At 40.2% G+C, this 15796-nt stretch overlaps 1 protein-coding gene across 8 annotated transcripts in view; it reads left to right on the plus strand.

The window, feature by feature from the left end:
- The window catches only part of anks1b (ankyrin repeat and sterile alpha motif domain containing 1B), a 647894-nt gene that overhangs the window by 268558 nt on the left and 363540 nt on the right, over window positions 1-15796 (plus strand). For 7 of the 8 annotated variants that reach the window (XR_013548787.1, XM_078419858.1, XM_078419856.1 and 4 more), the window contains 2 exons: window positions 10274-10570; window positions 12344-12419. Coding sequence is in view for 7 of the 8 variants with exons in the window: in XM_078419858.1 (XP_078275984.1) it covers window positions 10274-10570; window positions 12344-12419 (373 nt within the window). In the remaining variant the exon portion in view is untranslated. Of the gene's footprint in view, window positions 1-10273; window positions 10571-11927; window positions 12093-12343; window positions 12420-15796 lie in introns of those variants that run through there. The other variant, XM_078419862.1, reaches the window with a different exon arrangement.

Here is a 15796-nt window from a genome sequence, read left to right on the forward strand (position 1 = left end):
ATTTCATTGGCAAGGCCGGTGTTTTTTTGACAATCTTGACCTTGTCCAGGTGACTTGCTGCCCAGATTTTGCCATGTTAGTTAAATTGTGAGATTGGTAACCAGACGACTGGACTAATGATGCAGAACTGTGAATTCCCTCCAACCATGGACTACAAATCGCCACAACATTGGCCCTTGTGGCACATCTAACCAGTGGATAGGTCAACCTGTCCTGCACACACTGTTCATGCAGCTTAACAGATACTGGGCTTGGGACTTGAAGCACATTTGTCATTGACCCTAGTCTCAGAGTATACGTAACGCTGGGCTGAAGGATCAGGCTGTATATGGACATACATCCTTGCACATGCTCAAATGTTTAGGTACAGAAAAAGGCCATTCGTCTCATCAACTGTACTCCGCCATTCAATCGTGGCTGATTTATTTTTTCCCCCGCAAAACCCCATTCTCCTACCTTCTCCCCGTAACCTTTGACACCCTTCCTAATCAAGAACCTATCAAACTCTGCATTAGAAATACCCAAATGCCTTGGCCTCCACAGCCATCTGAGGCAATGAGTTCCACAGATGTACGCCCTCTGGTTAACGAAATTCCTCATCTCCATTTTGGAGTTATGTCCTTTTATTCTGAATCTGTGGCCAGCTCCTCTCTTGTGTCTCTGTAGTAAACTTTGCTCAACAGTAATACTGATCAATCTGATTTCAGCTTCCCACTTTCAAACTGCAGGTTGAATTTTAGCATATTATGATCACTGCCTCCTAGGGGTTCCTACACCTTGAGCTCCCTAATCAAGTCTGGTTCATTGCACGACACCAAATCCAGAATTGCCTTTTCCCTAGTGGGCTCGACCACCAGCTGCTCGAAGAAGCCACCTCGTACTGGATCTCTTTGGATCCAGTACCAAACTAATTTTCCCTGTCTACTTGCATATTGAAATCCCCCATGACCACTGTAACATTGTCTTTCTTATATGGTGTTACAGATACGGAGAAAGTGCTTGCAGAGCACCAATGCAAGGGCCACAATAAGGAGGGAGATTGGGAATACATCCTTGGCTCATGAGAGGTCCGTTCGGGAGTCTTTTAGCAACTGGGAAGAAGCTGTCCTAGTGGTATCTGCATTCAAGCTTTTGCGTGCTCTGCCCGACGGGAAATGGGAGAGAAAAGAATGGGGTGAAAGCGGTCCTCGATTATGTTTTTAAAAAAAACACAAAGTGCTGGAGTAACTCAGTGGGGTCAGGTAGAATCTCTGGTGGATAGCGATGTGATGCTTTTGATTAGGATTCATCTTCAGGCTGATTTTGAAGGGGGAGAGTTTGGAAGAAAGCTGGAAGGGAGGGGGGCAGGATAAAGCCTAACAAGTAACAAGTGGAGGTCCACGATATTGTTGCTTTCCCAAGGCAGCGTGTAAGTGTGGATGGCATCAGTGGGTTGAATGATGAACTGGGCTGCATCCACAACTCTGCAATTTCTTGAAGTGTTGGGCAGAGCAGTTGTCAAACCAAGCTGACAATGCCATGCTGACTGTCCTTAATTATCCCATTCTCCTGAAGAATTCTCTCCAATAGTGTCCCGATCCCTGTAATTTTCTGGATTATCTCCACTTCCTTTCTTAAACAAAAGAAAAAAATTGCCCACTCTTCAGTCCTCCACCCCTGGCTAGAGAGGATGCAGTTTATCAAAGACTAAGGCTACTGACATATCCAGGCACTGTTTATGATAAAGTAGATTACAAATAAACCAGTCTCATTATGTTAGCAGTCAAATAGCTGGTGTCACAACAAAAACAGAAGCATAATTTTTTTTTGACTCCTTTGCTGTTTTTGTTGAGTATTTTGTAGCCTTGTTCAAATGTAAGCTTTTTGATGAAAAATATTGACGCCCATTGTCTAGTCATTTTCTACTGAAATATATCCACTTTAAATAAAACCTGTAACAAATCTATACTTAAAATCAGCTTTACATTTTTTACTCAAATGATCTTCAGTTATGACAGTGCAGTTAGATAAGTTTGTGGATATTCTGCGTTTACAGTGCATTCCATTATATTCATAACAAAAGCTAATTTGTTTATTTTGTTGTTTTTATTGTATCCAGTTTATTTTTTTAAATATTGTTTCCATATTCAGTGATCCTGTCAGTTTTAGTGTGTTGTCTGTAATAGAGATCCTTCGTAACTTGGAAGAAAAATGTGAATGTTTTAATTTGTATTGATTCTTGGCTACTTTGTTTCACTGCTCGGTTCCATCTGGAGTGATTAGGGAAGTGTCACAGTCAAGCTGGCAACCTCTTCCTATTTCCCCAGCTGAGCAGGCTCTCACTGTTCCTCCAGCTACTGCTTGTCACCAGGGAAGAACCAGTGCTAAGCTCATCGTTTTGGCAGTGGCACTGACTCATTCTGGCCATATTTCCTGGTAGTGTCCGCCTGGGGAAAATGATACAATCCCATCTTTTCATAGAATATCTTTTTAAACTCAGTTAAAGATATTCAGCATAAATCTAAGGTATTTATTCACAAAATGCTGGAGTAACTCAGCAGGACAGGCAGTATCTCAGGAGAGAAGAATGGGTGACGTTTCGGGTCAAGACCCTTCTTCAGACTGATTTCTTTCCTTAAAAAAAAAAAGAAAAGATATTTCTTCAGCACAAATCTAGTATGAACATGTAGCACTCAAATACCCATATGACTATCTCTTCATTTTGCCACATGGTCTGAAATTGGGAAACCCCCATATTTCAAATTGGAGAGTCATGGAATTTATTTCTCAAATGCAAGAAAAGTTCCAGAATTGCATTTAAAAGTGTGTGCCTATTTATCGCTCAGTCTTCCTTTGCATTGCACCTCCTGATATTGAAATAGATATTCTCTTGTTGTTGGCGATACCCCATCAAGCATGATTTAAAAACCCTTGTTAAGGTTAGTTTGGTTAGTTTTACTAACTATTAAACTAAGTAAACCTGATCTCTGCAAAGGACCCTTGGGCCTGCTGCTCAAGTACTGAAAATTACCTTTGTTTTGTAGGGCCATATCATGGTCTGACAATGTAGTTTCATACTTGTTAATATTAGGCACCTTGTTTAAAAAATGATTAATTAAGGCGGTGGGCTGAATTTTCATCTCTCTTTTTCTTGTTGGAAATGAGCTGGTAACAACTTAAAAACTGGTGAGTAGGACTATATTTATTCATGGATTTCACTATCTCATCCAGTGTTTATTGCTCATCCCTACATGCCCTTGAACTGATACCATGTCGCAGCTCGGCTGAATGTCAACCACACTAGTGGACCTAGCTTTGGTCTAGATAGGGTAAGGTTAGTACATTTCTTACTCTGGAGGACATGAGTGAATCTGCGTAAATATTTTTCAGCAGATAAAGACAAAATGTTGGAGTAACTCAGCATCTCTGGAGAAAGGGAATAGGTGACATTTTGGGGTGGAACCCTTCTTCAGGACGACAGGAAACGTCACCTATTCCTTTTCTCCAGTGATGCTGCCAGACCCGCTGAGTTACTTCAGCATTTTGTATCGATCCTCAGTATGAACCAGCATCTGCAGTTCCTTCCCATACATATATACTGTACATATACATTTCCCCCCCAGAGTGTTTACTTATTCATTTATTGCCTTTTCATTCAAGATATATTTAATTACTTGCAATAAAGTATCTTATTATGTTATTCAAGCTTTGAGTTTCAAATTTATAGTTCGGCTAAGATTAGAATGTACAGTACTGTCAGGTCGGGTTTGTGAATGGAAGCGGTCTGAATGTGAGTTCATCGATTATTTATTTGTATGGCAATTAATTATTTGTGCACAACCGGGACACAGCATTCTGAGTACAGGCTCTACACTCTCTAATGTGGGACAACTTGCAACGTCTTTATTTCTTGTTGACTCCTTTTGATCAAGGTGCTGAGCACAATGTGACAAAACAGTAATGAATTATAAATCTATCACAATGTTTTGACATTGCAGCAGGTGTGCCAAAGTGTACTATATTTTATAGGTATCCAATAAATTATATTTTGTTGCATATTATCCAATTGATGACTTTGAATAGGACAGGCCTATGACTCATTGGAGTTGGGAAGGAGGGGAAATTATCTCATTTTAATTCCGAGAGTATGATAGATTGGATGCTGAGAGGTTATTTTCCTGTGGGAAAACATTAGAGCCAGTGGGCGTAGTGTCGGGAAAGAGAGCACAGCATTGTGAAGTAAAATGAGGAAAGGTTGGTAAGTTCAGAGAGTAGTCTTTGGATAAAACACAACGTGCTGGAGCTGGTCAGCCAGCTTCTTTGGCGGAATGGGAAAAATACATTTTAGATCTTAATCCTTCTTCGGACTAATCATAGTCATTGGAGTTCTTTCTTCCAGGCCATGGATGCTCAGTCATTGAGTATTGACATCATGGAGCTTGAGGTTGACAGATATTTGGATTAGGAGAATTGGAGAATGTGAGGGTCAGTCAAGAAACTGAACGAAGGATCGGCCGTTTTGAGCTGGATGATCAGCCATGATCATATTGAATGGCGGTGCAGGCTCGAAGGGCCGAATGGCCTACTCCTGCACCTATTTTCTATGTTTCTATGTTTTCTCATTGGATGTTGGAACACATTTGATGGGCTTAGTGGGCTACCTTTCTTGTGACTTACTCTTGCTGATATTTCTTTGAGTCTTAATGTCAAATCCATAGCCATGGATTAAAGTGGATAAAGCCATGAGGGACAGGGGAAGTTGCGAGATGGAGGCTGGGGACTGATGGGTAGAAATAGATAAAGGAAAAATAGAGCCAGATGAGTGGAGGCGAGCTGGAAGATGGAAACTCGTGGCTGAAAGATAGAAGTGGAACTAGATAAGGGAGGAATGATGGATAGATGGAACCAGTTAGAGGTGAAGATAAGAATAGTAGACCAGAGGAGAAGAATCCCAGGTGGTTAGGTATGTGGGTGATTGGCAGTTGGAAGTAGGAAAGGTGAATAAAGTGAGAGAGAAACTAGGTGATAGGACAGAGAAAGGAACACAGAAGATGTGAGTTATTTAAAATTGGATAATTCTATTTGTAGCATTGGGTTGAAGGCTACCCAAATGGATTATCAGATGTTGCCCGTTGAATTTGTGGTTGACCTCAACCTGATATTGGAGAAGGCCGAGGGGAGACAGATCACTGTGGGAATGTGAAGGAGAGTTAAATTGACTTGCAGCTGGAAGTTCAAAATGGCCAATGTGAACAAACCATTGGTGCTCTGCAAGCAGTCACCTCATCTGCACTTGGTCCCGTTGTTGTTGAAGATGCCCTATAAATTGGAGGCCTCTAAGGTATCGTCTCATTTCAGGGGTAATTACTATTGGCAATGCTATGCATATCTGCTTCCCATGAGTGAGGAACAAGTTAGCTGCTTGGTTGCTTCTGGCTGTTTCTACAGATCTATATGTTTTGGGTGCTTTACCAAAGTTTCATTAGTTTACAGAGAATGTCGTGGCTGATGTTGAGCTATTCTTTTTGCAATCTAAGTACAAACTAATGTTTCCCCTTGGCATTGAACGTGGCTGGGAGAATGAGCAGGGGCTTTTCATTAAGAAGCACAAGCTTCTATCATTTGCAGCTGGTATATCAATGAGCATGAGGACTAAGGGAGAAGTGGCATAAGAGAGAAACAAAATGCTGGAATAACTCAGTGGGACATGTGATGGAAGAAATTGTAGATGCTGGTTTACACAAGAGAAGGAAGGTTAGGAATGCGAAAATGTGCACCTGCAATCTGTCAGCTCACTGGTGCCTGTGACCTCTGTAATGAAACTTCTCATGATGACCAGCACTGTGTCTTGCATAGATGCCAAATGGTTGCATATGCTTCTTCACCCTCCTGTTAATTCCTGCTGCTTCCTGTTGTACAATACTGCAGCAAGTCCAAAAGTAACTTCTCACTGAATGTCATTGCCTCGTATATGGGTGATGCAACTATCTTGCAATAGTATGGGTATATCTGCAAGGATGTGTAAGTTTAGAAATGTTGCTGCAAGGTTTGCTGAATGTGTAACGGTGCACATATGAATGTTACGATTGAGTTCTGATCACTATAAATTGCTGGTAGCTAACCGATTGAGGTGTGGAGGCCTTTCAGTTTGAGTCAACAGTAATGATAATGATGCCTGATGCAGCTTTTGCTGCTATTACCTTCTCAGCAGACATTGGGAAGACCATGCAACTTTGCTGAAACCCTCAACACGTCTGAGGTTTAATGCTGTGGTCGAAGCTTACAACGCTATCACATTTCTGAGTTTCACATCTACCAGCCACACTGTATTATCTTATGCACTGAAAACGTTCCTGAACCAATTACATGAGATTTTTCTCATGCTCCTGGCATTTGCAGTGGCTGAGCAAAAATTAATCTTGAAGAATTAGTCACTTATCAGCTTGTTTAATAAAAGGGATTTGCTGTTTATTATCTCCATTCAAAATACATGTATTAAGTGACAATTAGTTTCAGATTTTCTCTGATTTTTTTTCAATGCTTATTACATATAAACAAGCAATTATAACTCAGAGCACCTGCTCAAAATCGGAACTTACAATTTCTTTGTCTTGTAGGTCCTTACATGCAACTCAGGGCTATGTTCTGAGTATAGTTTATATTTATTATATTACAGCTCAGCAGTTTGTACTTTGCCCTTATTGTAGATATAGTTGATGGTTATGTTACCTGTCACCTTTAGTATGTCACTTAATCCACTTTGGCTCAGTTACTTCTAAATTTACTATGTGCAATGTGCAAACATTCATAACCATGTACATGAAGAAAGGTCTCGACCAGAAACGTCACCCATTCCTTCTCTCCAGAGATGCTGCCTGACCCGCTGAGTTACTCCAGCATTTTGTGATATCTTTGATTTGTACCAGCATCTGCAATTATTTTCCTACACACCATGTACATTTAGTCGCATCATTTCTTGTTTTGTAAATTTCTTAATCCAAATTTAAAACCGGGAGATAATTTCATGACGAGCCCTCAATTAGATTTGAAAAATACATTTGACTTTGGAACCCGGTGCCTGTGTCCACAGGAAAACATTGGTTTTATTTATCTACTTTGTGTTTGCCTGGCTGTCAAAAACACAGGACCTGTTTACTAACTGGTATAGACATTGTACGCTTGAACCCACATCCATCAGAAGTTGTAAAGGGTGCAGTTCCTTTCCATTATTCAGGAACGGACACGGGATATCCTGCTTGCAGTGAATGCCCTTGATGAATGCTGAAGTTAGCCTGACTCAGTTCCACAACAGATCCTTTGTTAATTGTTTCAAGGGGACATTTGTTTTTCATTTCAGTAACTCATGATACCGAGGGTCCAAGGTACTCATTTGTTAGTTTTTCTTTCTGCCTAAAACAGCTAGAAATTGTAGCACGCTGTGTGTTCGGATTGCATTTTGGAATTGATGATTCTAGAGAAATAATTGATTTAGGCCTGCACAGCGCTCACTCTATTTCTAATGTGCTTGGCCATGTATATTATATAAACAATCATTTACTTGCTATTGCATCAATTCATAGGAAATTGTAAATTACATGGCAACACAGATTTTTTATCTTGAAATGCACGAGGATGTGTGAGAAAACTTTAAATGTATTTTGTGCTTGAGGAGACTTCATGCCTCACTCACTTCATCTCTTGTCCAACCACTGGGCACTTCAGCAGAGGAGTGCTAGGTAAAAGAGCAAGTTCAGGGTGCAGACTACATATCTTCTTGACGATTTAGCAAGAGAAAGCATCACCATTTCCAATTTCAATGATCTCAGGAAGATCTTGTATTCTCAGGGCATTTCTGGGGTCACAGTTAAATAATAAGGAATATCCTTTTAAAATGCAGGATTAGGTTGTCTTTTCTCTTTCAGCAGGTTGCAAATGACAGAGGAGGACAAGAAGATACGAGGATTAAGCCATCTGGTGCCTCGAGCCTGCCTCTTCTTGGCAGTTGCACACAGCCCTCCATTTCCTGATTGTTCAATAAATTATCGACCTCTTTAAATACCTCTAGTAATCTTGTCTCCAGAATCCTCTGGGGTAGAGAATCCCAAAGATTCACCACCCCGTGCATTAGTAAACTGGTCCTTTTATATTTGATAGTTCAGGATCCTTGGAGCCATGCAGTTTGCAGGATCTTGGACTTGCTGATATTCTCGCACTCTTCTACTGAGGCACCTTATGGTTAGGCCAGAAAGTTAAGTGAGCAATCACCTATCACCATGCTTACTTGAACCTGTACCTATTCCAACACACAGGCCAAGTAACAGGTCGTAAGAAAGAGCTAAGAAGGTTCTGCTATTGTGCAGTTAAAGTGAAGCCTAAAGCAATGGGTTTTTTGTTCTGCACTGTCTGAGATATTCTCTACACTTTCACTGCAAGTCTCATTTCTATCCAGACCTAAGAAGGTCCTGCCATTGTGTAGTGAGAACTCTAAAACAATAGGTTTTTGTTGCCCTTCACTTGAAAATGGAGTATTCCCCTAGCACTGGGAAGGGGAAATGTGTTCCCCTTACACACATCTATATTTGACTTCAATAAACCTCAATATGACTCTATGACCTCAATATTAAATGATTTCCTGCAACCATGTACCCTTATTTGAGATTCTCAACATCCACTTTGTTATATCCCTTTAGGATCTTGTATATTTCAATCAAACCATACCTCATTTTTCTAAGATCCAAAAATACAGATCTAACTCTTTTCAGCCATTCTTGTAGAACAATCCTCTCATTCCTGGAGGTAGACGAGTAAATTCCTTCTGAACTGCCTCCAGTGCGAGTATATCCTTTACTAAATAAAGGGACTAAAACTGTTCAAGGGACTAAAACTGTCCGAATGAACTACTCCGAATGAACTACTCCGAATGAGGCCTCAACTGTACAATTCTAACTTTATTTCTCTTTTTTTAACTTTAAACCTCCTACCAATAAAGGGCAACGTGCTATTTTTCCTAATTACTCGCTGCATTTGCATGCCATTTCTTTGTGTTTCATGCACAAGAATCCTCTGTACTCCACTCATTGGCATTCTCTCCATTTAGATTATGATCTGCCTTTTGATTTGTGTAACATCACCATTTCCTTCTTTAAGCTCCATTTGCATACTCAATGAAACAATATGTATCGTTGCAAAGTCCAAATGCTGGTGTCTTGGGATACTGAAATAGATTCTTGATAAACAAGGAGGTGAACACTTACTGTGAAGGATGAGGCTATGGAGATGAGGTTACAGTCAGATCTGCTCTAATCTTATTGGATAGCAGACAGGCCCACTCCTGCTCCAACTGTGTACATTTGAGAGCCGCAGCCTGAGACCTGAATCCCAGGAGAAACAAGTGCAGTTTCATCTTTCTGCCTCTCTGAGACTCGTACTGGCCCCTAACATTGCTTTGGCCCATGTTTGGAGTGTACACATTACCCAGATCTGGTGAACATCTTTCCACTCACATAACACGGATCATTTCTGGCACTTCTTTCCCTTTTTAGATTTCTCTGTCTCCATCTGTCTCCACTGACTCTTGACCTGTTCACCTCCAGTTGGCATTGTGACATCAACTGCCTCGACTCTGCCTCCCTATTCCCCTCCCTGCCGCTCTAATCTCCCCCTCTGAATATGCAGCACTCCATTCATTTCACACCAATCCCGATCTAGTCACCAAACCCACAGATAAAGTGTCGCCGTTGCCGTCTGGCGGACTGACTCTACCATGCAGAGGCCAAAATGCAGCTCTCTAACACTACCTCTTATCCACCCTGCTCTGGTCCACCAATTACCTCTTGCTTCTGTCTCAAAGCATCCCCATTCCCCTTAATACTAACTAACTTCCCTCTCTATTCTGTTCAGGTGTAGCATCGAACCAAAACATCACCCATTCTTTTCCATCCACAGATGCAGCACGACCCGCTGAGTTCCTCCAGCAGATTGTTTGTTTCTGCAGATTCCAGCATTTGTAGTCTCGTGGGACTCCATCTGGAATACCGAGTTTGATCAGACCTGCAGAAAATGTACAATTACTTAAAACGCACTGCACTTTCACAGTAACTCTCATTTCCATCCAGATTCTTTCAGAAATCAATTATGTATGTTAAATAAATGACTTTTGTCTTCCTAACAATGCTATTATTTCAAATTGTACATGATAATAATAACCTTTTTGCCTCAATACTCTCTTTATTTGAGAGGTATGTTTCCCTGACCACCTTGTAATAATTGATTTTCTTTCTTTTGCCTCAAACAGAACCATGAGAATGAAACAGCACTGCACTGCGCAGCACAGTATGGACACTCAGAGGTGGTGGCTGTTCTCTTGGAAGAATTGACTGATCCCACTATAAGGAACAATAAGTTTGAAACACCCCTTGACTTGGCTGCACTCTATGGTCGTCTGCAGGCAGTCAAGATGTTAATAAATGCACACCCAAATCTGATGAGCTCCAATACCAATAAACATACTCCTCTTCATCTTGCTGCACGCAATGGGCACAAGTTTGTGGTCCAAGTCTTGCTGGATGCAGGAATGGATGTGAATTGCCAGGTAGGTGAAAATTGTTTACTATTAATAAATTACGGGATAATACAATAGAGAAGAATGCCATTTTATGCCCTGGATGTGAGCGAGCTATTTTAAAGTGTCATCCATTCAGTGCCACTGCCTTGTTTCTTCATCGCACCCCAATAAATGTATTTGTTTCAACTATGAAAATAATGTGTTGATTTTGTGCTGATCAACAATATTCAGTATTCCTTCATATGTAGATCAAAATATCAAATCCCAAACATATAGTGAAATTCTTTAAAGTGATTGCCTCTAGCTTGTGGCTTTCATGTTCACACTTAGTTACTTTTAGATTTATTCACAAAATGCTGGAGTAACTCAGCAGGTCAGGCAGCATCTCGGGAGAGAAGGAATGGGTGACGTTTCGGGTCGAGACCCTTCTTCAGATTGGATGTGAGCGAAATTTCTTCTTCAGTCTGAAGAAGGGTCTCGTCCCGAAACGTCACCCATTCCTTCTCTCCCGAGATGCTGCCTGACCTGCTGAGTTACTCCAGCATTTTGTGAATAAATCGATTTGTACCAGCATCTGCAGTTATTTTCTTAGTTACTTTCAGAGTTTTTTATGGGTGGATTATAATTTCCATAATAGTAGTTGACCTGGAAGGACATAAATGGCATTGAACATTTTTGTAAAAACAAATTGCATTGTTCCACAAAGTGCTTTTAATCTTTGACAATTCCTATTTTTAAATTGTTTGCATGCATTAAAATTTATGTTTTTTTTATTATCTCTAATTTTTATGAATTTTCTCAAATGATGGAAGTCATTTGATAAATTGAAAAACACTGTTATTTCTTCTGTGTATCTAAATTACCCTTGCTACCTCTATCTGTAAGCATCATGATACAATTACATTCTTGTCAACTGTAGCCTAAATAATATGAATTTTTGAAATAGTACATTTTTGGAAAAACCCCTTAGAACATCGCCCTCTCGGCCTCATGCATGTTGGACAATACCTGTTGGCAAAATTGACAGCACAATAAATTATGAAAGTAAATTAATGTGCTTACAAACAATGTGACTTCATTATATTGTGTGTCCTGATTGTGTGAATGTTTACAGCAGCAGCAAGAATATGTTATTTTCCAGTTAAATTCCTGGAAATGGTGTGGCTTGAGCAATTTCCTTTGTTTGACATCATCAATTTCCTATCATTTCGGGAAACAAGACAGGAAGAACCTTTTTGAATAAGCTAGGCATCCTGTGCATCCATTTTGTACAAAGGGCAACACTTCAAAGTGCTGCAAAAACGTTTGCTGTCTTTTAAAATGTTATCTGTGCAACCACCAGTGCTTAAGAAAGACAAAGATGACTTTGTTGATACAATTTAAGCTAAGACAGTGAATAACCAAAGCCACAAAGGAATGTATTGAGCTTCAAAATACTCCAGACACACTCTTTTACAAACTCTGTTCAGTTGCTCGTTTGTGCCAACCTTTGAGACGTCAACCTTATTTGACTTGTGCAAACTACCTGGAGGTGCAAAACCAGCAAAAGGTAATGTATTTGTTTGAAACCAACATTTTTGTTTATTTCAAGTACCAACAAGACTTTTGCTGATTGTTTGCAAAAATAGCAGTATCCAAAGAAAACCTGTACTCGAATCTTAATAAGCTTTTGAGTATATTTTGTAGAAGAGTTCAGCAATTAAAAAGTGAGATAGATGATTAATTAAAAATGCAATATCTTAACAATTCTGCAGTCGGTAGTGTTTGGTGTAACATACAATTCACATTTGTGCTTTGCAGTCTGAAAAGGGCAGTGCTCTTCATGAAGCTGCCTTGTCCGGCAAGATGGATGTTGTCCGAATTCTGCTAGAAGCAGGTGAGATTCAATTACGTTTTCTTATTGCATCTGTAGTTTACATGGCAATTTGCTTTGGACAGTTTAAGAACAGGAAGGGGGAAAGGTAATTATTTTTGTAGTTGCGCTTACGGTTTCAGGGAAAGTTGATTTTAAATATAGATTTGCAGCTCATTTTCTTTAGTAATGGGACAGATAATCTGCGGAATGCACACGGTTCCGAGGGCAGAACAGTTGCTGCAGCTTCAAATGGTAGTTAATTTTTCTTATTTGTTACAAAAATTAAGCTTAACTTGTTGCAGTTTTTTAATTATTAACAGCGGAGGCATGCTCCTTGAGTGTAAATACATCTTAATTGCTGTGTCAAATACATTACTATTGTAAGTAGCTCTTAATGCATTACTGATACCACTTGGTCTGAGTTTCATCCTCATATTTTCAACGAATGGAACTTTTCTTTTGATATTATTACATTTTAATGGTTATGGGAAGAGTGTGCCATTTTTCAATTTTAATGAAAAAGACCTTTCTTATTTTTAACTGAGCCACAATATGTTTAATCCAAAACTACAAAGCCAATATATTTTACAACTGGGCTTGAGAGAATTTTATTTATAAAATCAGGTTCTAAACCAGCTGAGAGAACAACTACATGTTTAATAAATATATGGAATGTTAAAACAGATTACAGTAGCTCATCATAATTCGACCAATAAGATCTAAAAGACATCTATTTATCGAGTCATAGAGTAATACAGTGTGGAAACAGGCCCTTCGGCCCAACTCACCCACACCGGCCAACAATGTCCCAGCTGCACTAGTCACACTTGCCTGCGCTTGGTCCATATCCCTCAACCTGTCCTATCCATGTACCTGTCTAACTGTTTCTTAAATGATGGGATAGTCCCAGCCTCAACTACCTCCTGTGGCAGCTTGTTCCAGACACCATTACCCTTTGTGTGAAAAGGTTACCCCTCAGATTCCTATTAAATCTTTTCCCTTTCATCTTGAACCTATGTCCTCTGGTCCTCGATTCCCCTTCTCTGAGCAAGAGACTCTGTGCATCTACCCGATCTATTCCTCTCATGATTTTGTACACCTCTAAGATCCCCCCTCATCCTCCTGCGCTCCATGGAATAGTGACCCAGCCTACTCAACCTCTCCCTATAGCTCACACCCTCTATTCCTGGCAACATCCTTGTATATCTTTTCTGAACCCTTTCAAGCTTGACAATAACTTTCCTATAACACGGTGCCCAGAATTGAACACAATATTCTAAATGCAGTCTCACCAAAGTCTTATACAACTGCAACATGACCTCCCAACTTCTATACTCAATACTCTTGACTGATGAAGGCCAAAGTGCCAAAAGCCTTTTTGACCACCTTATCTACCTGCGACTTGACATTCAAGGAACCATGCACCTGCACCCCGAGATCCCTCTGCTTTACAACTCGATCCAGAGGCCTACCATTTACCTACCTAACCCTAACCCTTGTTCAACGTCCTAAAATGCAATGCCTCACACTTCTCCAAATTAAATTCCATCAACCATTCCTCCGCCCATCTGGCCAATCGATCCTGCTGCAATCTTTCACAACCTTCATTATCTTCAGTTGTAAATCACTAATGTTATACCTTATGCCCTGCCATTCTTTATATTTAGTGTCTTGCATCGAGATTACATAAGGAACTGTTAAAGAATATACACTAACAGGCTGAAGAACGTAATTCTAGTTGTCTTTCCTGACATCCACACCTATGGCCATGGATTTGCTCCATTAGTTCTATTTTGAACCACATTATTCCCTGGGCATCTATAGTCCATTACTCTTTAACCACTTTCAAATGCTGTCAAAATGGCCCCAGTTCTGTTGAATGTAATGATCCCGTAGTTGCAGAAGAAATATATGTTTGGGTTAGCAAAACATAGAGAGAGAAAACAGAGTTCCCATCTGGATTAGAGTGCAAATATAAATAATATACGGCATGGTAGAGAAAATCACAGGCACATTCTTTGCAGTTTTTCAATTTTAGTTTACATTAGTAAACTTAAACCTAAACATCCTTGTATCAATTAAATTATTTTGTTAAGTGGATGTTATAACCACCTATTAATATTGACCCTTCACAGCATGAAATGGCCAATTATTTGATCCTTCCTATCATAAGGCTACGAGTTGGGAAGTAAGGTTGAGCACACTGAATGCATTTTACATGATTCCCGCATTTAGAATTCTATTTCACTGTACCATAGTGATGTTTCTATTTGGCATGTCCACATATAAATACTGCACCAGGTTCAGAGTATAATTTTATAAACACATATCAATATTTATTATACCTTAAGATGAAGGTGGCTTTAGTAATGTTTTCGTCATCCAGGGAGACAGTCTACATCATATGTCAAGGGATCAACAGTGATTATTTGCCATGTGCACCATATATCATATCATATCATATCATATACATACAGCCGGAAACAGGCCTTTTCGGCCCACCAAGTCCGTGCCGCCCAGTGATCCCCGTACATTAACACTATCCTACACCCACTAGGGACAATTTTTACATTTACCCGCCAATTAACCTACATACCTGTACGTCTTTGGAGTAACCAGAACATTGAAAGGCGACTTGCTGCAGCTTTATAGGCTCTTCAGTCAATGTTGTAAAATATGAATTGAAGTAACGATAGGGGAGAGCAATCAACCACATCCGAGGGAACACAATTGTACCTGTTCCAAACATGCATTTTCATCTCCTAAAAACATTGGGGGGAAAAAACGATTGAGATGCGCAAAGAAAAGATTTAGATCATGACTTGCCTTTCTCATCTTCAGGATGTGAAGGCCAGAAAGTGAACTCTGCAGTGTGTAATTTTTTTGTTGTTGTAATTGTTTGCACAACCTGTTGCCACAAAAATCATCTTCTCAAGCAGTTCCTCACGTTTGACCATGCTTTGCTTTTGCTTTGCCTCCTGGGTATTCTGAGGTAGTTGGTCAGGTCCACATGGAATCAGCAGAAGATGAGGCAGAGGATGAATGACTGGTTGGGTAGGTGGGTAACTTTGGCAGCTATTCGCTCCTTCCACTGTTTACACGAGGCTTCTCTCTGTTTCCAATGAATGCTCCTCTATTTTGGGTATTTATAGGACGGGGAGGGTGAAGGTGGAGACAGTTGCTGAAAGGCGAAACATGGGGACACGGAGGTTACCAGTGCTGGAATCGAATAAGTAAAGGTGACAATTTTGGGCTCCATAACTGAGGAAGGACGTGCTGGTGCTGGAGAGTGTCCAGAGGAGGTTTACGTAATGATCCCATATGAGTGGGTTAACTTATGATGGGTGTTTAACGACACTGGGCCTCTACTCGCTGGAGTTTAGAAGGATGAGGGGGGA

This window comes from Rhinoraja longicauda, chromosome 23 (genome assembly GCF_053455715.1).
Source record: "Rhinoraja longicauda isolate Sanriku21f chromosome 23, sRhiLon1.1, whole genome shotgun sequence".
Lineage (NCBI taxonomy): Eukaryota > Metazoa > Chordata > Chondrichthyes > Rajiformes > Arhynchobatidae > Rhinoraja > Rhinoraja longicauda.